Genomic DNA, 17,812 nt, shown 5'->3' on the forward strand with positions numbered 1-17,812 from the left:
GTGACACACCGCCCCAGACCATGACGGACCCTCCACCTCCAAATCGATCCCGCTCCAGAGTACAGGCCTCAGTGTAACGCTCATTCCTTCGACGATAAACGCGAATCCGACCATCACCCCTGGTGAGACAAAACCGCGACTCGTCAGTGAAGAGCACTTTTTGCCAGTCCTGTCTGGTCCAGCGACGGTGTGTTTGTGCCCAAATGCGACGTTGTTGCCGGTGATGTCTGGTGAGGACCTGCCTTACAACAGGCCTACAAGCCCTCAGTCCAGCCTCTCTCAGCCTATTGCGGACAGTCTGAGCACTGATGGAGGGATTGTGCGTTCCTGGTGTAATTTGGGCAGTTGTTGTTGGCATCCTGTACATGTCCCGCAGGTGTGATGTTCGGACGTACCGATCCTGTGCAGGTGTTGTTACACGTGGTCTGCCACTGCGAGGACGATCAGCTGTCCATCCTGTCTCCCTGTAGCGATGTCTTAGGTGTCTCACAGTACGGACATTGCAATTTATTGCCCTGACCACATCTGCAGTCCTCATGCCTCCTTGCAGCATGCCTAAGGCACGTTCACGCAGATGAGCAGGGACCCTGGGCATCTTTCTTTTGGTGTAGAAAGGCCTCTTTAGTGTCCTAAGTTTTCATAACTGGGACCTTAATTGCCTACCGTCTGTAAGCTGTCTTAACGACCGTTCCACGTGTGCATGTTCATTAATTGTTTATGGTTCATTGAACAAGCATGGGAAACAGTGTTTAAACCCTTTACAATGAAGATCTGTGAAGTTATTTGGATTTTTACTAATTATCTTTGAAGACAGGGTCCTGAAAAAGGGACGTTTCTTTTTTTGCTGAGTTTAGTTTATGTAGGCCTCTACAGCCATGAACCTTTGGCCTAACTGCTTCTGCATTTCCACTTGATGGTTGTTATGCTTTCTTTATGGATGTTATTTTTCTCCTTTTTATGGGTTGGTCTGCTCAACTCATTGCCTGGCCCGGGTAGCAGACCTACTAAAAACTCTTGCTATATAGACCTATTTGACCCGTTCCATATACATAGCTAGCCTACATTGAGGACATTATTGCAGGTTTAATTGAGACTTCAAAATTATTGATAGGAAAATGGAACTTGGTCAAAAAATATTGGCGTGCACGTGCTTATGTTTGTGCGCGTGTTATGTTGCAGCTGGTCACCTACACACCACATGTAAAACCACACTGAATAGTTTCCTTGTTCCTTGCTGGGTTTAGTTTCATCTGATGCACCTTCACCCCTTTAATGACTGACACTCCATGTAATCTCTGAGATCCCTTCCTTGATCACCCAACGTTAACACACCAGACGGGCCCCAGTTTCACATTGTGTGTGTCCTTCAGCATAGAAGGGGTGGGGGGGTGTAAACTTGAAAGCATCTTTATCTCCCCCTCACCCCTCACCCCTCACTCCTCACTCCCTTGGGATACAGGTCTGGTACGTACATTGGTTTTGTTTCACAAAGAGGGGGAATAAAATAAAAAAATCGAAGGAGAGAGTTCGTGCTGGCCTTCCAATGAACTCTCCGGGGACTTTGCTTGGCGAGGTCATCCCAAGTTCAGGCTTGGCGCTGGCTGCAGAGCGGCGGAGGGCCCGGGTGTGTTTACACAGAACCCAGCCTCCTCTGGGGAGCTCCCCCCGTAACACAAACCCACTTCCAGCGGGCACCTGCTGGGTGGAAGGGAGGAGAGGGGATAGGAGGAGGGGGAGAGACAGGTCAGCGCTGGGGAAAGATGGGGGTGTGAAGGCACTCCACTCCAGCAGACAAATTACTTGCTGATATATTGGCCAGATGGATAAGGCAGGCAAAAATGTAAAATCTGTTTTCTTCTCTATCAGTCCCCCCTGTCTCTCTAGTTCAGCTGTGGGGAATGAGAACCAGCCCACCAGCATTGGGCTACTGTAGAACCTTTTCACTCAGTGAGGTTGTGAGCTCTGGATATGTGACACGCATTTGTGTTTTAATATGACCACTCAACAGCAGCTCATCTCAGGAATCACTGGTAAACGATAAAAGGAAATGAATTGGGCTTGGAATTGCCAGGGACCTCACAATATGATATCACGCTACTTAGGTGCCGATATTATATGTATTGTGATTCTATATGAATTGCGATTCAATACTGGAATTTTATTGTGATTTTGATTGTTTTCAAATATATTGCTCACTATATCTGTGGCAGAGGGACAAGAGAAGAGATGAGAAAGTTTTGCCTCAAGAAGATGGAGAACATGCTATAGAAAGAGAGATACCAGAGTTTTGGAGCAGGAACAGCCAACTAGCACTAGCTAACGTTAACTAACAACAAAAAGTGATCAATACTTGGAGTCATTATCTATATAATATTGTGATACTGTATTGATTTCTTTCCCCATCACTGGAAAGAAATTGACAACATTTTCAGTATGAGTTAGGTGGTTTTGTTGGATGGCTTAGACTTGAGTTAGTATCCTTTATAAGTTTGAAAGAGAGGAAGACATAATGCCAAACCATCATTCCACTGCAAGACCTAGTGTGAGGGCTGCACTGGTCTAATGGCCCCTACATAGCATGTGGGAGCAAAGAGTTGTACTATGTGGTCGAACTGAATCTTTTTAATACCTTTTTAAATAATTTATAAATATAGAAGGGTGGCCAAAACTGAGCCTTGAGGTACACCTTTTCTAAGAGGTGATTCTGCATTATTCAAGACTATTTTCAAATACTGTGTATAAAACATGCTTGAAATGAAGGGTTCTGCTGATATGGTGTGAAAAAGACTGACCGAAGAGACTTTCTCTCTCTGTCTTAGTTTGCAGGGACTTTGTCGGACGGGTTGGGAAAGACCATGGACAATCGACATCAGAACGAAAGAGAGTACATCCGTTACCATGGCGCCACCAGCGGAGAGCATCTGGTGGCTGGGATTCATGGATTGGCTCATGGTATGTACTATTACAGTAATACTGTAGTGCTACTAATAATACTGTAGTAATACCACTACTGACTGTAGTCTCTTTCACTTTCAATATGGCACTTACATTTTATTACTCAAACATTAGACAGATCCGCTGGGTTCCATTGCACAGTGTGGACGATCAGGCCTTTTTAATCTGTAATACATCAGAATCCATTTAGCTGTTCGTGAGGAGTCACACCTGGTTCTTATCTGGTGTCTCACAGGTATCATCGGAGGGTTGACCAGCGTCATCACGTCCACAGTGGAGGGGGTGAAGACTGAGGGAGGAGTCAGCGGCTTCTTCTCTGGCCTGGGGAAAGGACTGGTTGGTACGGTGACCAAGCCGGTGGCCGGTGCACTGGACTTTGCCTCGGAGACAGCACAGACGGTCCGAGACATGGCCAGCCTCAGTAACCACAGGTTTGTGCCTAAACCCGGAGAGACATGTCATAACACCAATTTTACCATGAGAATTACTCCTAAATGGCAACTTTCAAAGAAAAACCATTAGATCACTGCCACTCTCAATCAATCGTTTAAAAAATGCTTGCTATTTCCTCAGAGGATGATGTCATCCTCCTGAGGAGGAGCTGGCCAGTCAGGGGTCTACTCGCATTAATACCACACCATTCTGTTGTTGGGGTATGCCCACACCATTCTGTTGTTGGGGTATGCCCACACCATTCCAACACAGAAAAGCTGCTTTTTTAACATACTTAAAGGTCCAATGCAGAGAGAGGGAGGCAGAGAGAGAGAGGGAGGCAGAGAGAGAGAGGGAGGCAGAGAGAGAGAGGGAGGCAGAGAGAGAGAGGGAGGCAGAGAGAGAGAGGGAGGCAGAGAGAGAGAGGGAGGCAGAGAGAGAGAGGGAGGCAGAGAGAGAGAGGGAGGCAGAGAGAGATGGAGGGAGGCAGAGAGAGATGGGGGAGGCAGAGAGAGATGGAGGGAGGCAGAGAGAGATGGGGGAGGCAGAGAGAGATGGGGGAGGCAGAGAGAGAGGGGGAGGCAGAGAGAGAGGGGGAGGCAGAGAGAGAGGGACGGAGGCAGAGAGAGAGGGACGGAGGCAGAGAGAGAGGGACGGAGGCAGAGAGAGAGGGACGGAGGCAGAGAGAGAGGGACGGAGGCAGAGAGAGAGGGACGGAGGCAGAGAGAGAGGGACGGAGGCAGAGAGAGAGGGACGGAGGCAGAGAGAGAGGGACGGAGGCAGAGAGAGAGGGACGGAGGCAGAGAGAGAGGGACGGAGGCAGAGAGAGAGGGACGGAGGCAGAGAGAGAGGGACGGAGGCAGAGAGAGAGGGACGGAGGCAGAGAGAGAGGGACGGAGGCAGAGAGAGAGGGACGGAGGCAGAGAGAGAGGGACGGAGGCAGAGAGAGAGGGACGGAGGCAGAGAGAGAGGGACGGAGGCAGAGAGAGAGGGACGGAGGCAGAGAGAGAGGGACGGAGGCAGAGAGAGAGGGACGGAGGCAGAGAGAGAGAGGGACGGAGGCAGAGAGAGAGAGGGAGAGAGGCAGAGAGAGAGAGGGAGAGAGGCAGAGAGGGAGAGAGAGAGGGAGAGAGAGAGGGAGAGGCAGAGAGGGAGAGAGGCAGAGAGGGAGAGAGAGGCAGAGAGAGAGAGAGGCAGAGCGAGAGGGAGGGAGGCAGGCAGAGCGAGAGGGAGGGAGGCAGGCAGAGCGAGAGGGAGGGAGACAGGCAGAGAGCGAGAGGGAGGGAGGCAGGCAGAGAGAGAGAGGCGGAGGCAGGCAGAGAGAGAGAGGCGGAGGCAGGCAGAGAGAGAGAGAGGCAGGCAGAGAGAGAGAGGGAGGCAGGCAGAGAGGGAGAGAGGCAGGCAGAGATGAAGGGAGAGAGGCAGGCAGAGATGAAGGGAGAGAGGCAGGCAGAGATGAAGGGAGAGAGGCAGGCAGAGCGAGAGGGAGGGAGGGAGGGAGGCAGGCAGAGCGAGAGGGAGGGAGGGAGGGAGGGAGGCAGGCAGAGCGAGCGAGCGAGAGGGAGGGAGGGAGGGAGGGAGGCAGGCAGAGCGAGAGGGAGGGAGGGAGGGAGGCAGGCAGAGCGAGCGAGAGGGAGGGAGGGAGGGAGGCAGGCAGAGCGAGCGAGCGAGAGGGAGGGAGGGAGGGAGGCAGGCAGAGCGAGAGGGAGGGAGGGAGGGAGGCAGGCAGAGCGAGAGGGAGGGAGGGAGGGAGGCAGGCAGAGCGAGAGGGAGGGAGGGAGGGAGGGAGGGAGGGAGGGAGGGAGGCAGGCAGAGCGAGAGGGAGGGAGGGAGGGAGGGAGGGAGGGAGGGAGGGAGGCAGGCAGAGCGAGAGGGAGGGAGGGAGGGAGGGAGGGAGGGAGGCAGGCAGGCAGGCAGAGCGAGAGGGAGGGAGGGAGGGAGGGAGGCAGGCAGAGCGAGAGGGAGGGAGGGAGGGAGGGAGGCAGGCAGAGCGAGAGAGAGACGGAGGCAGGCAGAGCGAGAGAGAGACGGAGGCAGGCAGAGCGAGAGAGAGAGACGGAGGCAGGCAGAGCGAGAGAGAGAGACGGAGGCAGGCAGAGCGAGAGAGAGAGACGGAGGCAGGCAGAGCGAGAGAGAGGGAGGCAGGCAGAGGAGAGGGAGGGAGGCAGAGGGAGGGAGGGAGGCAGAGGGAGAGGGAGGGAGGCAGAGCGAGAGGGAGGGAGGGAGGCAGAGCGAGAGGGAGGGAGGGAGGCAGAGCGAGAGGGAGGGAGGGAGGCAGAGCGAGAGGGAGGGAGGGAGGGAGGCAGAGCGAGAGGGAGGGAGGGAGGGAGGCAGAGCGAGAGGGAGGGAGGGAGGCAGGCAGAGGAGAGGGAGGGAGGCAGGCAGAGGAGAGGGAGGGAGGCAGGCAGAGCAAGAGGGAGGGAGGGAGGGAGGGAGGGAGGGAGGGAGGGAGGGAGGGAGGCAGAGCGAGAGGGAGGGAGGGAGGGAGGGAGGGAGGGAGGGAGGGAGGGAGGGAGGGAGGGAGGGAGGGAGGGAGGGAGGCAGGCAGAGCGAGAGGGAGGGAGGGAGGGAGGCAGGCAGGCAGAGCGAGAGGGAGGGAGGCAGGCAGGCAGAGCGAGAGGGAGGGAGGCAGGCAGGCAGAGCGAGCGAGAGGGAGGGAGGGAGGCAGAGCGAGCGAGAGGGAGGCAGAGCGAGCGAGAGGGAGGGAGGCAGAGCGAGCGGGAGGGAGGGAGGCAGAGCGAGAGGGAGGGAGGGAGGGAGGGAGGGAGGCAGAGCGAGAGGGAGGGAGGGAGGGAGGGAGGCAGAGCGAGGGAGGGAGGCAGAGCGAGAGGGAGGGAGGCAGAGCGAGCGAGCGAGAGGGAGGGAGGGAGGGAGGCAGAGCGAGAGGGAGGGAGGGAGGGAGGGAGGGAGGGAGGCAGAGCGAGAGGGAGGGAGGGAGGGAGGCAGGGAGGGAGGCAGAGCGAGCGGGAGGGAGGCAGAGCGAGCGAGCGGGAGGGAGGCAGAGCGAGCGGGAGGGAGGGAGGCAGAGCGAGAGGGAGGGAGGGAGGGAGGCAGAGCGAGAGGGAGGGAGGGAGGGAGGCAGAGCGAGAGGGAGGGAGGGAGGGAGGCAGAGCGAGCGAGAGGGAGGGAGGCAGAGCGAGCGGGAGGGAGGGAGGCAGAGCGAGGGAGCGGGAGGGAGGGAGGGAGGCAGAGCGAGGGAGCGGGAGGGAGGCAGGAGGGAGGGAGCGGGAGGGAGGGAGGGAGGGAGGGAGGCAGAGCGAGCGGGAGGGAGGGAGGCAGAGCGAGGGAGCGGGAGGGAGGCAGAGCGAGGGAGCGGGAGGGAGGCAGAGCGAGCTGCAGAGAGAGGGGGAGAGAGGGAGGGTGTGGTCTGAGAGTGGTGAAGGGAAAACTAGCTGTTATTAGTAGAGAGATTTGGAACTCTCTTTCTTATTGGTCTATTAACTTCTGAGTGGCGCAGCGGTCTAAGGCACTGCATCTCAGTGCAAGAAACGTCACTACAGTCCCTGGTTCGAATCCAGGCTGTATCACATCCGGCCGTGATAGGGCGGCACACTATTGGCCCAGCGTCGTCCAGGTTTGGCTGGTGTAGGCCGTCATTGTAAATAAGAATTTGTTCTAAACTGACTTGCCTAGTTAAATGAGGGTTAAATAAAACGTTTATTTTTTTACTAATGTAAATCTCCATCCCACCTAACGGGCAAAAATATCCAGTGGTCTTTTCAAACAGCTCTTACACTAAAAGGGCATTATCATTTTCACAATTTCACAATATTGTTCCAACCTCATAGTGTGGGGAAATATATATAAAACACAATACATTCTAGTTTGACTGTACTGGGACTTTAATAAAATGTAAAATGCCTAATTATTTTACTCAATGTAATTAATTCTAGGTCATATTTCATAGAAATCTGAAAACACTTGACAGTTACTATAATATGGTGCAGGTTCTCATGTATTTCTTCAGAATGTTGTGTGACACTCACATACTCCTGTTTGTGCACGCCAACTAAACCCACCAGATGTGCTTGTAAATGCCACCTGACATTATTAATGGGGTCGGCTGGCTTGATGCTGGGTCAAGCCTCTCCCCCAATTAGAGTCTATAGCAGCGCAGCATGGCAGGTAACGATGCTCACAGCCACTCTCTTTAACTCACACAGACACAAGGTGTGACACCTACTGACTGGGCTCAGCACTGTTATATTGGAGCCTGTCTCTGTCCTCTCCAGCTCTCACTGGTTTTAAAGCCACACGCAGGTTGTATTACACAGGCTGTCTGGGAGTTCAAGCCATTTGTACAGTGTGTGTATATGTTAGGCAGACCAAGCGCACAATGGTATTTGTGTACTTGGAATGGTAAATATAACTGATTGCACTAATGCATGTTGCTGTGGGTGGTGTGTTTGTGTGGGGGGGGGTGTTGACTAGGAAATGGTGTTTTCTGTTTGGGGGGTTTGTGTGTGTGATTTTATTTTTTATTTAACTAGGCAAGTCAGTTAAGAACAAATTCTTATTTACAATGAAGGCCTCCTGCGGGAACGGGGACTGGGATAAAAAATGAAATACAAATGTAGGACAAAACACACATCACAACGAGACAACACTAAATAAAGAGAGACCTAAGGCAATATCAACAGCATGGCAGCAACACATGAAAACACAGCATGGTAGCAACACATGACAACACCATGGTAGCAACACCACATGGTAGCAACACAACATGGTAGCAGCACAAAACATGGTACAAACATTATTGGGCACAGACACCAGCACAAAGGGCAATAAGGTAGAGACAACAATACATAACACAAAGCAGCCACAGCTGTCAGTAAGTGTGTCCATGATTGAGTATTTGAATGAAGAGATAAAACTGTCAAGTTTGAGTGTTTGTTGCAGCTCGTTCCAGTCGCTAGCTGCAGCGAACTGAAAAGAGGAGCGACCCAGGGATGTGTGTGCTTTGGGGACCTTTAACATGATGTGACTGGCAGGACGGGCATTGTATGTGGAGGATGAGGGCTGCACTAGGTATCTCAGATAGTGGGGAGTGAGGCCTAAGAGGGTTTTATAAATGAGCATCAACCAGTGGGTCTAGCGACGAGTATACAGAGAAGACCAGTTTACAGAGGAGTATAGAGTGCAGTGATGTGTCCTATAAGGAGCATTGGTGGCAAATCTGATGGCCGAATGGTAAAGAACATCTAGCCGCTCGAGAACACCCTTACCTGTCGATCTATAAATTACGTTGTCGTAATCTAGCATGGGTAGAATGCTCATCTGAATCAGGGTTAGTTTGGCAGCTGGGGTGAAAGAGGAGCGATTACAATAGAGGAAACCAAGTCTAGATTTAACCTTAGTCTGCAGCTTTGATATGTGCTAGGAGAAGGACAGTGTACCGTGTAGCCAAACTCCCAAGTACTTGTATGAGGTGACTACCTCAACCTCTAAGCGTGGGGCCTAGGATCGAGCCTTGGGGTACTCCCTTGGTGACAGGCAGTGACTGAGACAGCACATGTTCTGACTTTATACACTGCACTCTTTGAGAGAGGTAGTTAGCAAACCAGGCCAAGACCCCTCAGAGACACCAATACTCCTTAGCCGGCACACAAGAATGGAATGGTTTACCGTATCAAAAGCTTTGACCAAGTCAATAAAAATAGCAGCACAACATTGCTTAGAATCAAGGGCAATGGTGACATCATTTAGTACCTTTTAAGGTTGCGGTGACACATCAATAACGTGAGCGGAAACCAGATTGCATACCCGAGGGGAATATTATAGACATCAAGAAAGCCAGTGCTTGCATTTAAGGGGTTGATTTAGAGGTGTGTGCGTGTACAGGGAACAATAAGGGACCTGCAGATGAACTGTTTCTGCTGTGTGAGGGAGGGGAGCGGAGGAGAAGGGAGCGAAGGGAGAGGAAGGGGGGGGGGGGGCATCCGAAGCGTGCCTGCCACAGTGTGTCTACAAGTTCAGCCAGAGTTCAACCCAGAGAATGTGCCGGAATCATGGTTCACAGCAGACACTGACCACGCTATCACACCCACTTAATAACACACTCACACAGGTAGACTAAACACACACACACTAATGCTTTCACTCGCATACACACTTACACTCTCACATACCAACACACTCACATACTAACACACATGCTCCCCAACACTGTCATGCCTATTAATCAAGCAGTGATATTGATGTGATACCATCGCATACAGAAGAAAAGCTGTAAAATTATTTAAAGGAACAATGGTGGGGTTATATACAGTTCCTCCCTACTGTGGATTGAGTTGCTCATCACATGACCTTCTTCACTGTGCATGAAGCCCTTTCTCTTTACCCTCTGTATGACTGGCTCAGATCACATCTCCAGAAAAGCACATACTAGGAAATAAACAAGTCAATGAGAAGCAGACGTTGTGTGATGGTTCGCACTCCCCTTGCTCTCCTGCCCTGCTCGTGAACTCTCCCTCCTGTCTTTCACACAACCCTCCCGCCACACAGACACACACACACACACACACACACACACACACAATCTCACCCTGCCGTCACTCTGTCTCTCTCTCTCTCACACACACACACACACACACACACACACACACACTTTCTCTCTCACACATACACACACACTCCCCTTCCCTCGGTCCTGGCAACCCTCTAGAGCCAGCTCAATTACAATTCCCAAACAAAGCAGGAGAGACGCACTCCTCACATCCCCTCAGCACACTGTCAACTCAGTCCTAGGCATTCCTTCACTACACTACACTGAGGAGAAACAGAACATTAGACCCATGTTTTCAAACCCCGCTTATGGGAAAGATGTACAGCACATTACAGTGCGTAATTGACCTAGGTAGCAGTGTTGTTGATATATTAGTTATGGATTGTCATCAGATTTAGACGTATTCAATATGTTGGTTTAAATGAATGAACCAAGGAGAAATCTACACTATGCACAAAGCAAGTCCACCCACTCTTTCTGGCCCAACATAGAAAATGAGCATGACAACAGCAGCGACTTCACAGTGAAACCACAGGGCTGGAAAGTGAGAGGAGAGGAATGTTTTTATTTTGTCAACCCTGCGTAAGAAATGCCAGACAGACATGCTAATGATGTGTCTCACCACAAGCCATCTACACACTGTTACGGAATGTGTTTTAGCATAACCGCCAGTCCACATCTCTAGGAGGATGGGGGTTATTCCACCCGCATTCCAAGATATTCACTTCTGTACAGTTGAGACATTTCATATAATCTGTCTTCTAACAAGTTATACCTCTCTGCAGTGCATGCCATGAACACTTGAGCCAATTGCTGTTAGGTGTTCACTCACGGCTGTAGGGTCACATTTTATAAGCTCCATAAGATTTTCAAATGGAGGAACTACCAACTGAGCTTGTCCAATAGGAAAGGTCCTAAGTGACCTGCTCATATATCAAATTGGATCTGAAAATTCAGCCTTCCAGAGATGGCATAGTGGAATTACTAGCATATTGCTTATGCAGTAACTACCCATCCAATCTGCTCTGATCTGCATGAAGTGCCTAGGGCCAGGGGCAATGTAGGAGATTGGGCGGTGCTGTCTCCTGGAGGAGAACGGCCGGAGCAGGGCGGTGCTGACAGCAGTCGGTTCCTCCTCCAGGCAGGCCTCCAGAGCCTGACCCACAGATGAACCCCGCTTGCCAGGCTAGAGGGCCAGATCTGCCCTCTCATCTCCAGAGCTGCCCACAAGGCTGGAACGCTTCTCTCTCTCCTTCTCGAATGTCACAGCTACGCTGCCATTCTAGTAGACCTGGCTTGTCCTACGCTATTTACACTGATGTGGAGCTGTGCCCCCCCCCCCAATTTCTCACCCGTGACGCCTCTCTTCATCTCTTTGTCCACACACCCACCTACTTACTTACTTACCTAGCCGGCCAGCCAGCCCGAGGAGCCCTCATCATATACAGCCCCCTGGCTCCCGGCGCCCAGACTCCCCACACGCTCCCATTCCACCACATCAGCGGCTCCAGCTGCAGACAGCCTGGAACCTGTCTCTCCCCAAGAAAAGCAAACCCCCCCAGCCCAGCCGGGTAGAGCAGAGCAGCACAGTGCCGCCTTTGTGAATCCACCGGAGCCCATCGGGCCCTAATCAAAAGACCGCAGCCCCGGCAGATTCAAGCCAGATGTGGGAATTCCAGCCGAGGCCAGGCTGACTGGCAGCCGGAATGAGAGGGGGGGTGGAGGGGTTGTCTGAAGGGGAAGTGAAACCTTAGCTCAGACCTGGCATAGGCAGGCTGGCACCAGGGCACTGTGTGACCTCTTCACCTCTCAACAGCCTCACAGGTCCTTTCCAATCTGAATCAGTCTCAACCAGTGTTCTATAAACCACCTTACGCACTGTGTTGACCTGCCATGTTGACACTGTTTTTGGCTCATATGTAAAGCTGCTGACGTATTGATGCTGTGTATTTCATAAAGCTGCTGGCTAAGCTGTTATATTGATGCTGTGTATTTCATAAAGCTGCTGGTTAAGCTGTTATATTGATGCTGTGTATTTCATAAAGCTGCTGGTTAAGCTGTTATATTGATGCTGTGTATTTCATAAAGCTGCTGGTTAAGCTGTTCTATTGATGCTGTGTATTTCATAAAGCTGCTGGTTAAGCTGTTCTATTGATGCTGTGTATTTCATAAAGCTGCTGGTTAAGCTGTTCTATTGATGCTGTGTATTTAATAAAGCTGCTTGCAAAGCTGTTATATTGATGCTGTGTATTTGGCAAGCTATACTGACTGCTGACGCTGCTCTTTGTTTTCCATCCTGTGTTGCAGGTTGAGTGTGCTGCGGGTGAGGAAGCCACGATGCTGTAAGGGACCCCAGGGCCTGCTGCCCCGCTTCTCCTCCACCCAGGCTGACGGACAGGAGCAGCTCTTCCACCTCACTGACAGCATCCACTCTGAGTTGTGAGTCACACTCCTGTTCTGAGCTTCCAGAGTTAAGCTGCTGTCTGGCCAGTCACCCTTGTTTTGGTTGGACTTTAGTGTAAGAACAGTGGCCACAGTGTGTGCAGACTTTTGCTCCAGCCCTGCTCTAACACACCTGATTCAACTCGTCTTTCATTTACACCATGATGAGTTGGTGATGATCTGGAACAAAAGCCTGCTGAATATGTTGACTTATTTAAAAGGTTTGGAGAAACTCACATCTCTGATTGATCTGATTTAATATTGCATTACGTTTAAGTTTATTAATAAAGATTTAGTATCTCCAGAGTGAGAAAGACGGTTAACCAGTCTTTCTGCTGGCCCTGAGAGCATTTGTCTTCTCACAGGCTAATAAATCCAGAGGCAGCAGAACCCTGTCTCTAGCCATTGACCTCTGACCCTAGAGATGTTAACCAGACAATTACTCAGCTCAGCCTCTGGGCTGCCTAGGTCACACCATGTTTGTTAACGTTAGCATGTGTTGTGCAAACCTCATGTGAGTTTTAGGAAATTACATGCATAGTGGTTACTTGAAAATAAGTGCCTCCAGCTTTTATTTTCAGCAGGGAATCAACTCCGATCTATCCAGCTCACACAGTTTTGCCAAACAAGTCATGATTTCTAAACGTTTTTCTCTCTCTCCCTCCTCACTTAGCTTCATTGCTGTGGAGCCCATAGACACCTACTGCGTGCTCATATCTTCCAAAGTGGTCTACTTCCTCAAGCCTGGTGAATTTGTGGACCGCGAGGCCATTTTCCTGGAGGTCAAGTATGATGACTTGTACCACTGCCTGGTCTCAAAGGACCATGGGAAGGTGTATGTGCAGCTCACCAAGAAGGCAGAGAGCACCAGCAGTGGCGTAGCCATGCCAGGCCCTTCCCACCAGAAGCCTATGGTAACACTTCCACAACCCTATATGAACTATTCTGTAGTGTTAATCAATTCACTTCTTAGTAATTGCATTATTATTATTTATTCATTTATTCAAAATGTTGCACATTTTAAAATTGAAAAACTTGATTTTTTTACTTGTCAAGTAGAAACATTTTTATATTGGTAATGGTTTTCATAGGTTCCACAATGTTAAATTAGGTTTATTTTATTTTCCCTCATGTCCTAATAGGTTCATGTGAAGAGCGAGAATCTTGCTGTAAAAATCTCTCAAGAAATCAACTATGCCAAGAGCCTTTACTACGAGCAGCAGCTCATGCTGCCGCCCAATGAGACTGAAGACTGCATACTATTGGACTCATAACTGACCCCTGGAAAGGGTGGCACATACACATGTTCTTCCTGTTTCTTCCCACTGAAAGTAGTCGTCTTTAATATGTTGCGATAGTGTCTGAAGATATGATCCACAATCACTAGAGAATTTCTCCTATGGCTCTCTAAGGACGGAATGCCCTATCCTGGTCCTGGATGGCAACAGCCTGTTCATTTTCCACCGCCCTGATATGAAGAAAACTAGGCCAGTGCAAAGTGATAGGGCTTGTTGGACTGACCATCTGTATGGGTATAAGGGCTTAGGGTCTGGCTGCAGCTTTGTGTGAAGTGAAGCCCATCTCGGGTCAGGATTGGCCCCCGCTGCACTTGGTTTAGTAGCGCAACATAGTTTAGACTGAGAAGGTCCAACATCCCAAGATGCACACGGTTTAAACAATGGAAGAAAAAAATATGCCAACAGCTGTTTTATCGACTTCTGTATATTTAGAACACAATACGAGGACACAGATGTTTTATTTTACAAAAATGTTTATAAGATAAGACTGGTATATGTCAGTAGATGTACACACATACGAGTAGTGTTATATTATGTTTGTGTATAGACACCTATGTACATATATAGCTACATACCAATATAACACTATAGCTATGTACATAACCAAGTTGGACAATATAATAATTATTTGGGTTGATATGAAGTGAATGAATGCTGTACAAAACTGCCTTTAAAATGTCTTTATTTTGTGTATAAAAGTATTTTTGGGTTGAATTCATTGCACTGACACTTAGTTGGGACACACTGGCTGCTCTTGCCCTCCACCTGGGCCACACCCACCACACAGGGAAGGCAGTCGGGGGAGCTGCCACTGAAGTCCCTAGCCTTTTACAATCATGGGCCTCTGTCTGGTTTCGGTCACCGTTTTATGTAATGACTTTTTTTACCAGTGTCCTTTTTAACCGATTTCTTCTGAGAGCTCTAGGTTTTGGAATGTGTTCCTTGAACATTGAGTTTCTATCTACTGTGATCAGACCAGGGGCCTTAGTTACACCCAAAGCTTGTGAAAGGTGGAGGACATGAGCTTTAACCTGTGCAGGAGGAGGAAAGAGAATGAATTGATGACATTGCTTATAATAAAGCACCACAACTGCAGTACTCAATACTATGGACCCTCTGTGCCTGTTACTGAACCAAATGTCATGATTTCCATATCATCCGGTGCATCCTTACTGTTTATTCACCCAAATGAAAGGCACAATCTGTAACTACCTCTGCACATAAATGAAGGACCCACTGCTAGCACCTCATTTAAAGGCACATCTTTATACAGTGCCTTCAGTAATTATTGTGACAGTGAATCATTTTTTTTTCTTTTGGCTCTATACTCCAAAGTTTGGATTTGAAATCAAACAATGACTATGAGGTTAAAGTGCAGACTGTCAGCTTTAATTTGAGTGTGTTTTCATCCATATCGGGTGAACCGTTTATAATATAGAGCACTTTTTGTACATACAGTAGTCCCCCCATTTTAGGGGAGCAAAATTATTGGGACAAATTGACTTGTGTAAAGTAGTAAAAAGGTAAGTATTTGGTCCCATATTCCTAGCACGCAATGACTACATCAAGCTTGTGACTACAAATCTGTTGGATACATTTCCTCTGTTTTGATTGTGTTTCAGATTATTTTGTGCCCAATAGAAATTAATAGTAAATGTGTCATTTTAGAGTCACTTTTATTGTAAATAAGAATAGAATGTATCTGAACACTTCTACATTAATGTTGTTGCCATGATTAAAGATAATCCTGAATTATGAGTGAGAAAGTTACAGAAGCACAAATATCAAATATAGAGCCAAAGGAAGAAAAATGCTTCACTGTTCCAATAATTCTGGAGGGCGGTGTAGGTGGTCCAGGTAACCTCATGACCTGGCACAAGTGGGGGGGAAGGGTGGGCTTTCCTCTTTTGTTCTCTATTGCTCATTTAGTGCGCACTATTTTGTTTTCACCCTTTAAGTCTGTGTACTTTACTATATTTATACTTGGAATATCGTTTTTCAACAGGAAAAGCTAGACTGCGTCTTTAAAGGAACAATTTGGGCTTTTAACATCAGAGAATTGTACCTTATTTCAAATGGTAACTATAGTTGTGCTCTGTAACCTGTCTCCATGCTGTTACTGAAGTTGAGTCTCCTGAAGTCCTTGGCCTATGCTCCACCATCCCTCTTCTTGATTGACAGGTCAGCGGAGGCTTGGGGTCTCCCCCTTGCTGTGGGGCTAGTCCATTGCTCGTTTGTCTCCCTGACTCCCTCCCAGAGGACATACTCTGCCTGGTGATGGAGCAGTCGCCGTGCCAACAAGGTGAAGGGTTCTGAAGCACTACCATGGTGTTATTGTACATTTTTTATATTGTGGTCACAGAACAAGGTGTATGGATGGCCCCAGCGGAATTCTAACCCATGATCCTAACGTTGCAAGCGCCATGCTTGACCAACTGAGCCACACATGACCACCAAGCACTGAATGTGAGCTCTTAAAGATGTTTAATCACCTAGTTAGCCCCTGGTCTAAGAATTCTCACACTACATTCAGTCCCACATGGATGAAATTCCCTTTTTAAGGGGGTTTAGAATAAGTGGCTTTGCAAGGCATCGGACCGCAAACCCCCATTGAGCCCCCAAGAAGCTGCAGTGATCTTAACAGTGAGAGATGAGCCATCTAAAGATCCTGGCTCGTTTGGATTTCCCTGCCTCCTTCACTGGAGTCGCTGAAGTCTTTTAAAGCTCTCAGAAGAACCTCAATCAAATCCAGGGTTTTTGTGTTTGATCATTGATTGGAAGCTGGCTCTGAAGTCAATCTGAAGTGTCTGTCTGATTCCAGAATTCATGTGATTATAAAAAATATGTACAAAGCTTGGACAGTTACACAGATTAGTTTTCCTTACAGTTTCATGTCAGGTGAATGTTGTAAGAGAGCCTACATTACGGAGCGAGACAGGCCCTGAGGTTCTGCGTAGTTGTAGTTCAGGGCCACCCTCACCCACAAAGACTGTGAGGAGAAGTCTTTGCATACCGAGGTCATTGGTAGTCATGGAGAGGTTACACACTTCATTTGCATCAAAAGAGAAATTAGGTTGTGGCAAGGAAAAGCTCCCTTCACAGAGGAGAGCATAGTCAATGTATCTAAACCCTAACTAAGAGCATTACTACACTGAACAAAAATATAAATGCAACATGTAAAGTGTTGGTCCCATGTTTCATGAGCTGAAATAAAAGATCCCAGAAATGTTCCATATGCACAAAAAGCTTTTTCTCTCATTTTGTGCACACATTTGTTTACTTCCCTGTTAGTGAGCATTTCTCCTTTGCCAATAATATGTGGCATATCAAGAAGCTGATTAAACAGCATGTTCATTGCACATTGTGCTGTGGACAATAAAAGGCCACTCTAAAATGTGCAGTTTTGTCACACAACACAATGCCACAGATGTCTCGTTTTGAGGGAGCATGCAATTGACATGCTGACTGCAGGAATGTCCAGAGCTGTTGCCAGATAATTCAATGTTAATTTCTCGACCACAATGTAATTTTAGAGAATGTGGCTGTATGTCAAACTGGCCTCCCAACAGCAGACCATGCATAACCATGCCAGCCCAGGACCTCCACATCCGTCTTCTTAACATGCCGGATAATCTGAGACCAGCCACCCGGACAGCTGATGAAACTGTGGGTTTGCACAACCGAAGAATTTCTGCACAAACTGTCAGAAACCGTCTCAGGGAATCTCATCTGTGTGCTCGTCGTCCTCACCAGGGTCTTGACCTGGCTGCAGTTCGGCGTGGTGACCAACTTCAGTGGGTAAATGCTAACCTTCGATGGCCGCTGGAGAAGTGTGCTCTTCACGGATGAATCCTGGTTTCAACTGTACCAGGTTGATGGCAGACAGTGTGTATTGGATAACATTCCACAATCAACAGCCTGATCAACTCTATGTGAAGAAGTGTCGCGCTCTGCATGAGGCAAATGGTGGTCACACCAGATAACTGACTGGTTTTCTGATCCACACCCCTACCTTTCTTTAAAGGTATCTGTGACCAACAGATGCATATCTCTATTCCCAGTCATGGTGTAAGCTGTTTTGGTCCATCCCTCGCAGCATCCCACTTCTCCTCTAGTTTCACAAGTCAGACAAGAGTTTTGTGAATGTGAAAGACTGGTAATTGATGGACCTTTCGTCCAC

At 49.0% G+C, this 17,812-nt stretch overlaps 1 protein-coding gene across 1 annotated transcript in view; it reads left to right on the top strand.

Moving 5' to 3' along the window:
* Window positions 1-14,737, top strand: part of vps13d (vacuolar protein sorting 13 homolog D) — a 52,669-nt gene extending 37,932 nt beyond the window's left edge. The window contains exons 47-51 of the mRNA XM_039010941.1: window positions 2,820-2,952; window positions 3,191-3,386; window positions 12,200-12,331; window positions 13,008-13,248; window positions 13,477-14,737. Coding sequence (XP_038866869.1) covers window positions 2,820-2,952; window positions 3,191-3,386; window positions 12,200-12,331; window positions 13,008-13,248; window positions 13,477-13,608 — 834 coding nt within the window. The 3' untranslated portion in view covers window positions 13,609-14,737. The remainder of the gene's footprint in view (window positions 1-2,819; window positions 2,953-3,190; window positions 3,387-12,199; window positions 12,332-13,007; window positions 13,249-13,476) is intronic.
* Window positions 14,738-17,812: the final 3,075 nt, after the last annotated feature.

This window comes from Salvelinus namaycush, chromosome 16, assembly GCF_016432855.1.
Source record: "Salvelinus namaycush isolate Seneca chromosome 16, SaNama_1.0, whole genome shotgun sequence".
In the NCBI taxonomy this organism is placed as follows: Eukaryota; Metazoa; Chordata; class Actinopteri; order Salmoniformes; family Salmonidae; genus Salvelinus; species Salvelinus namaycush.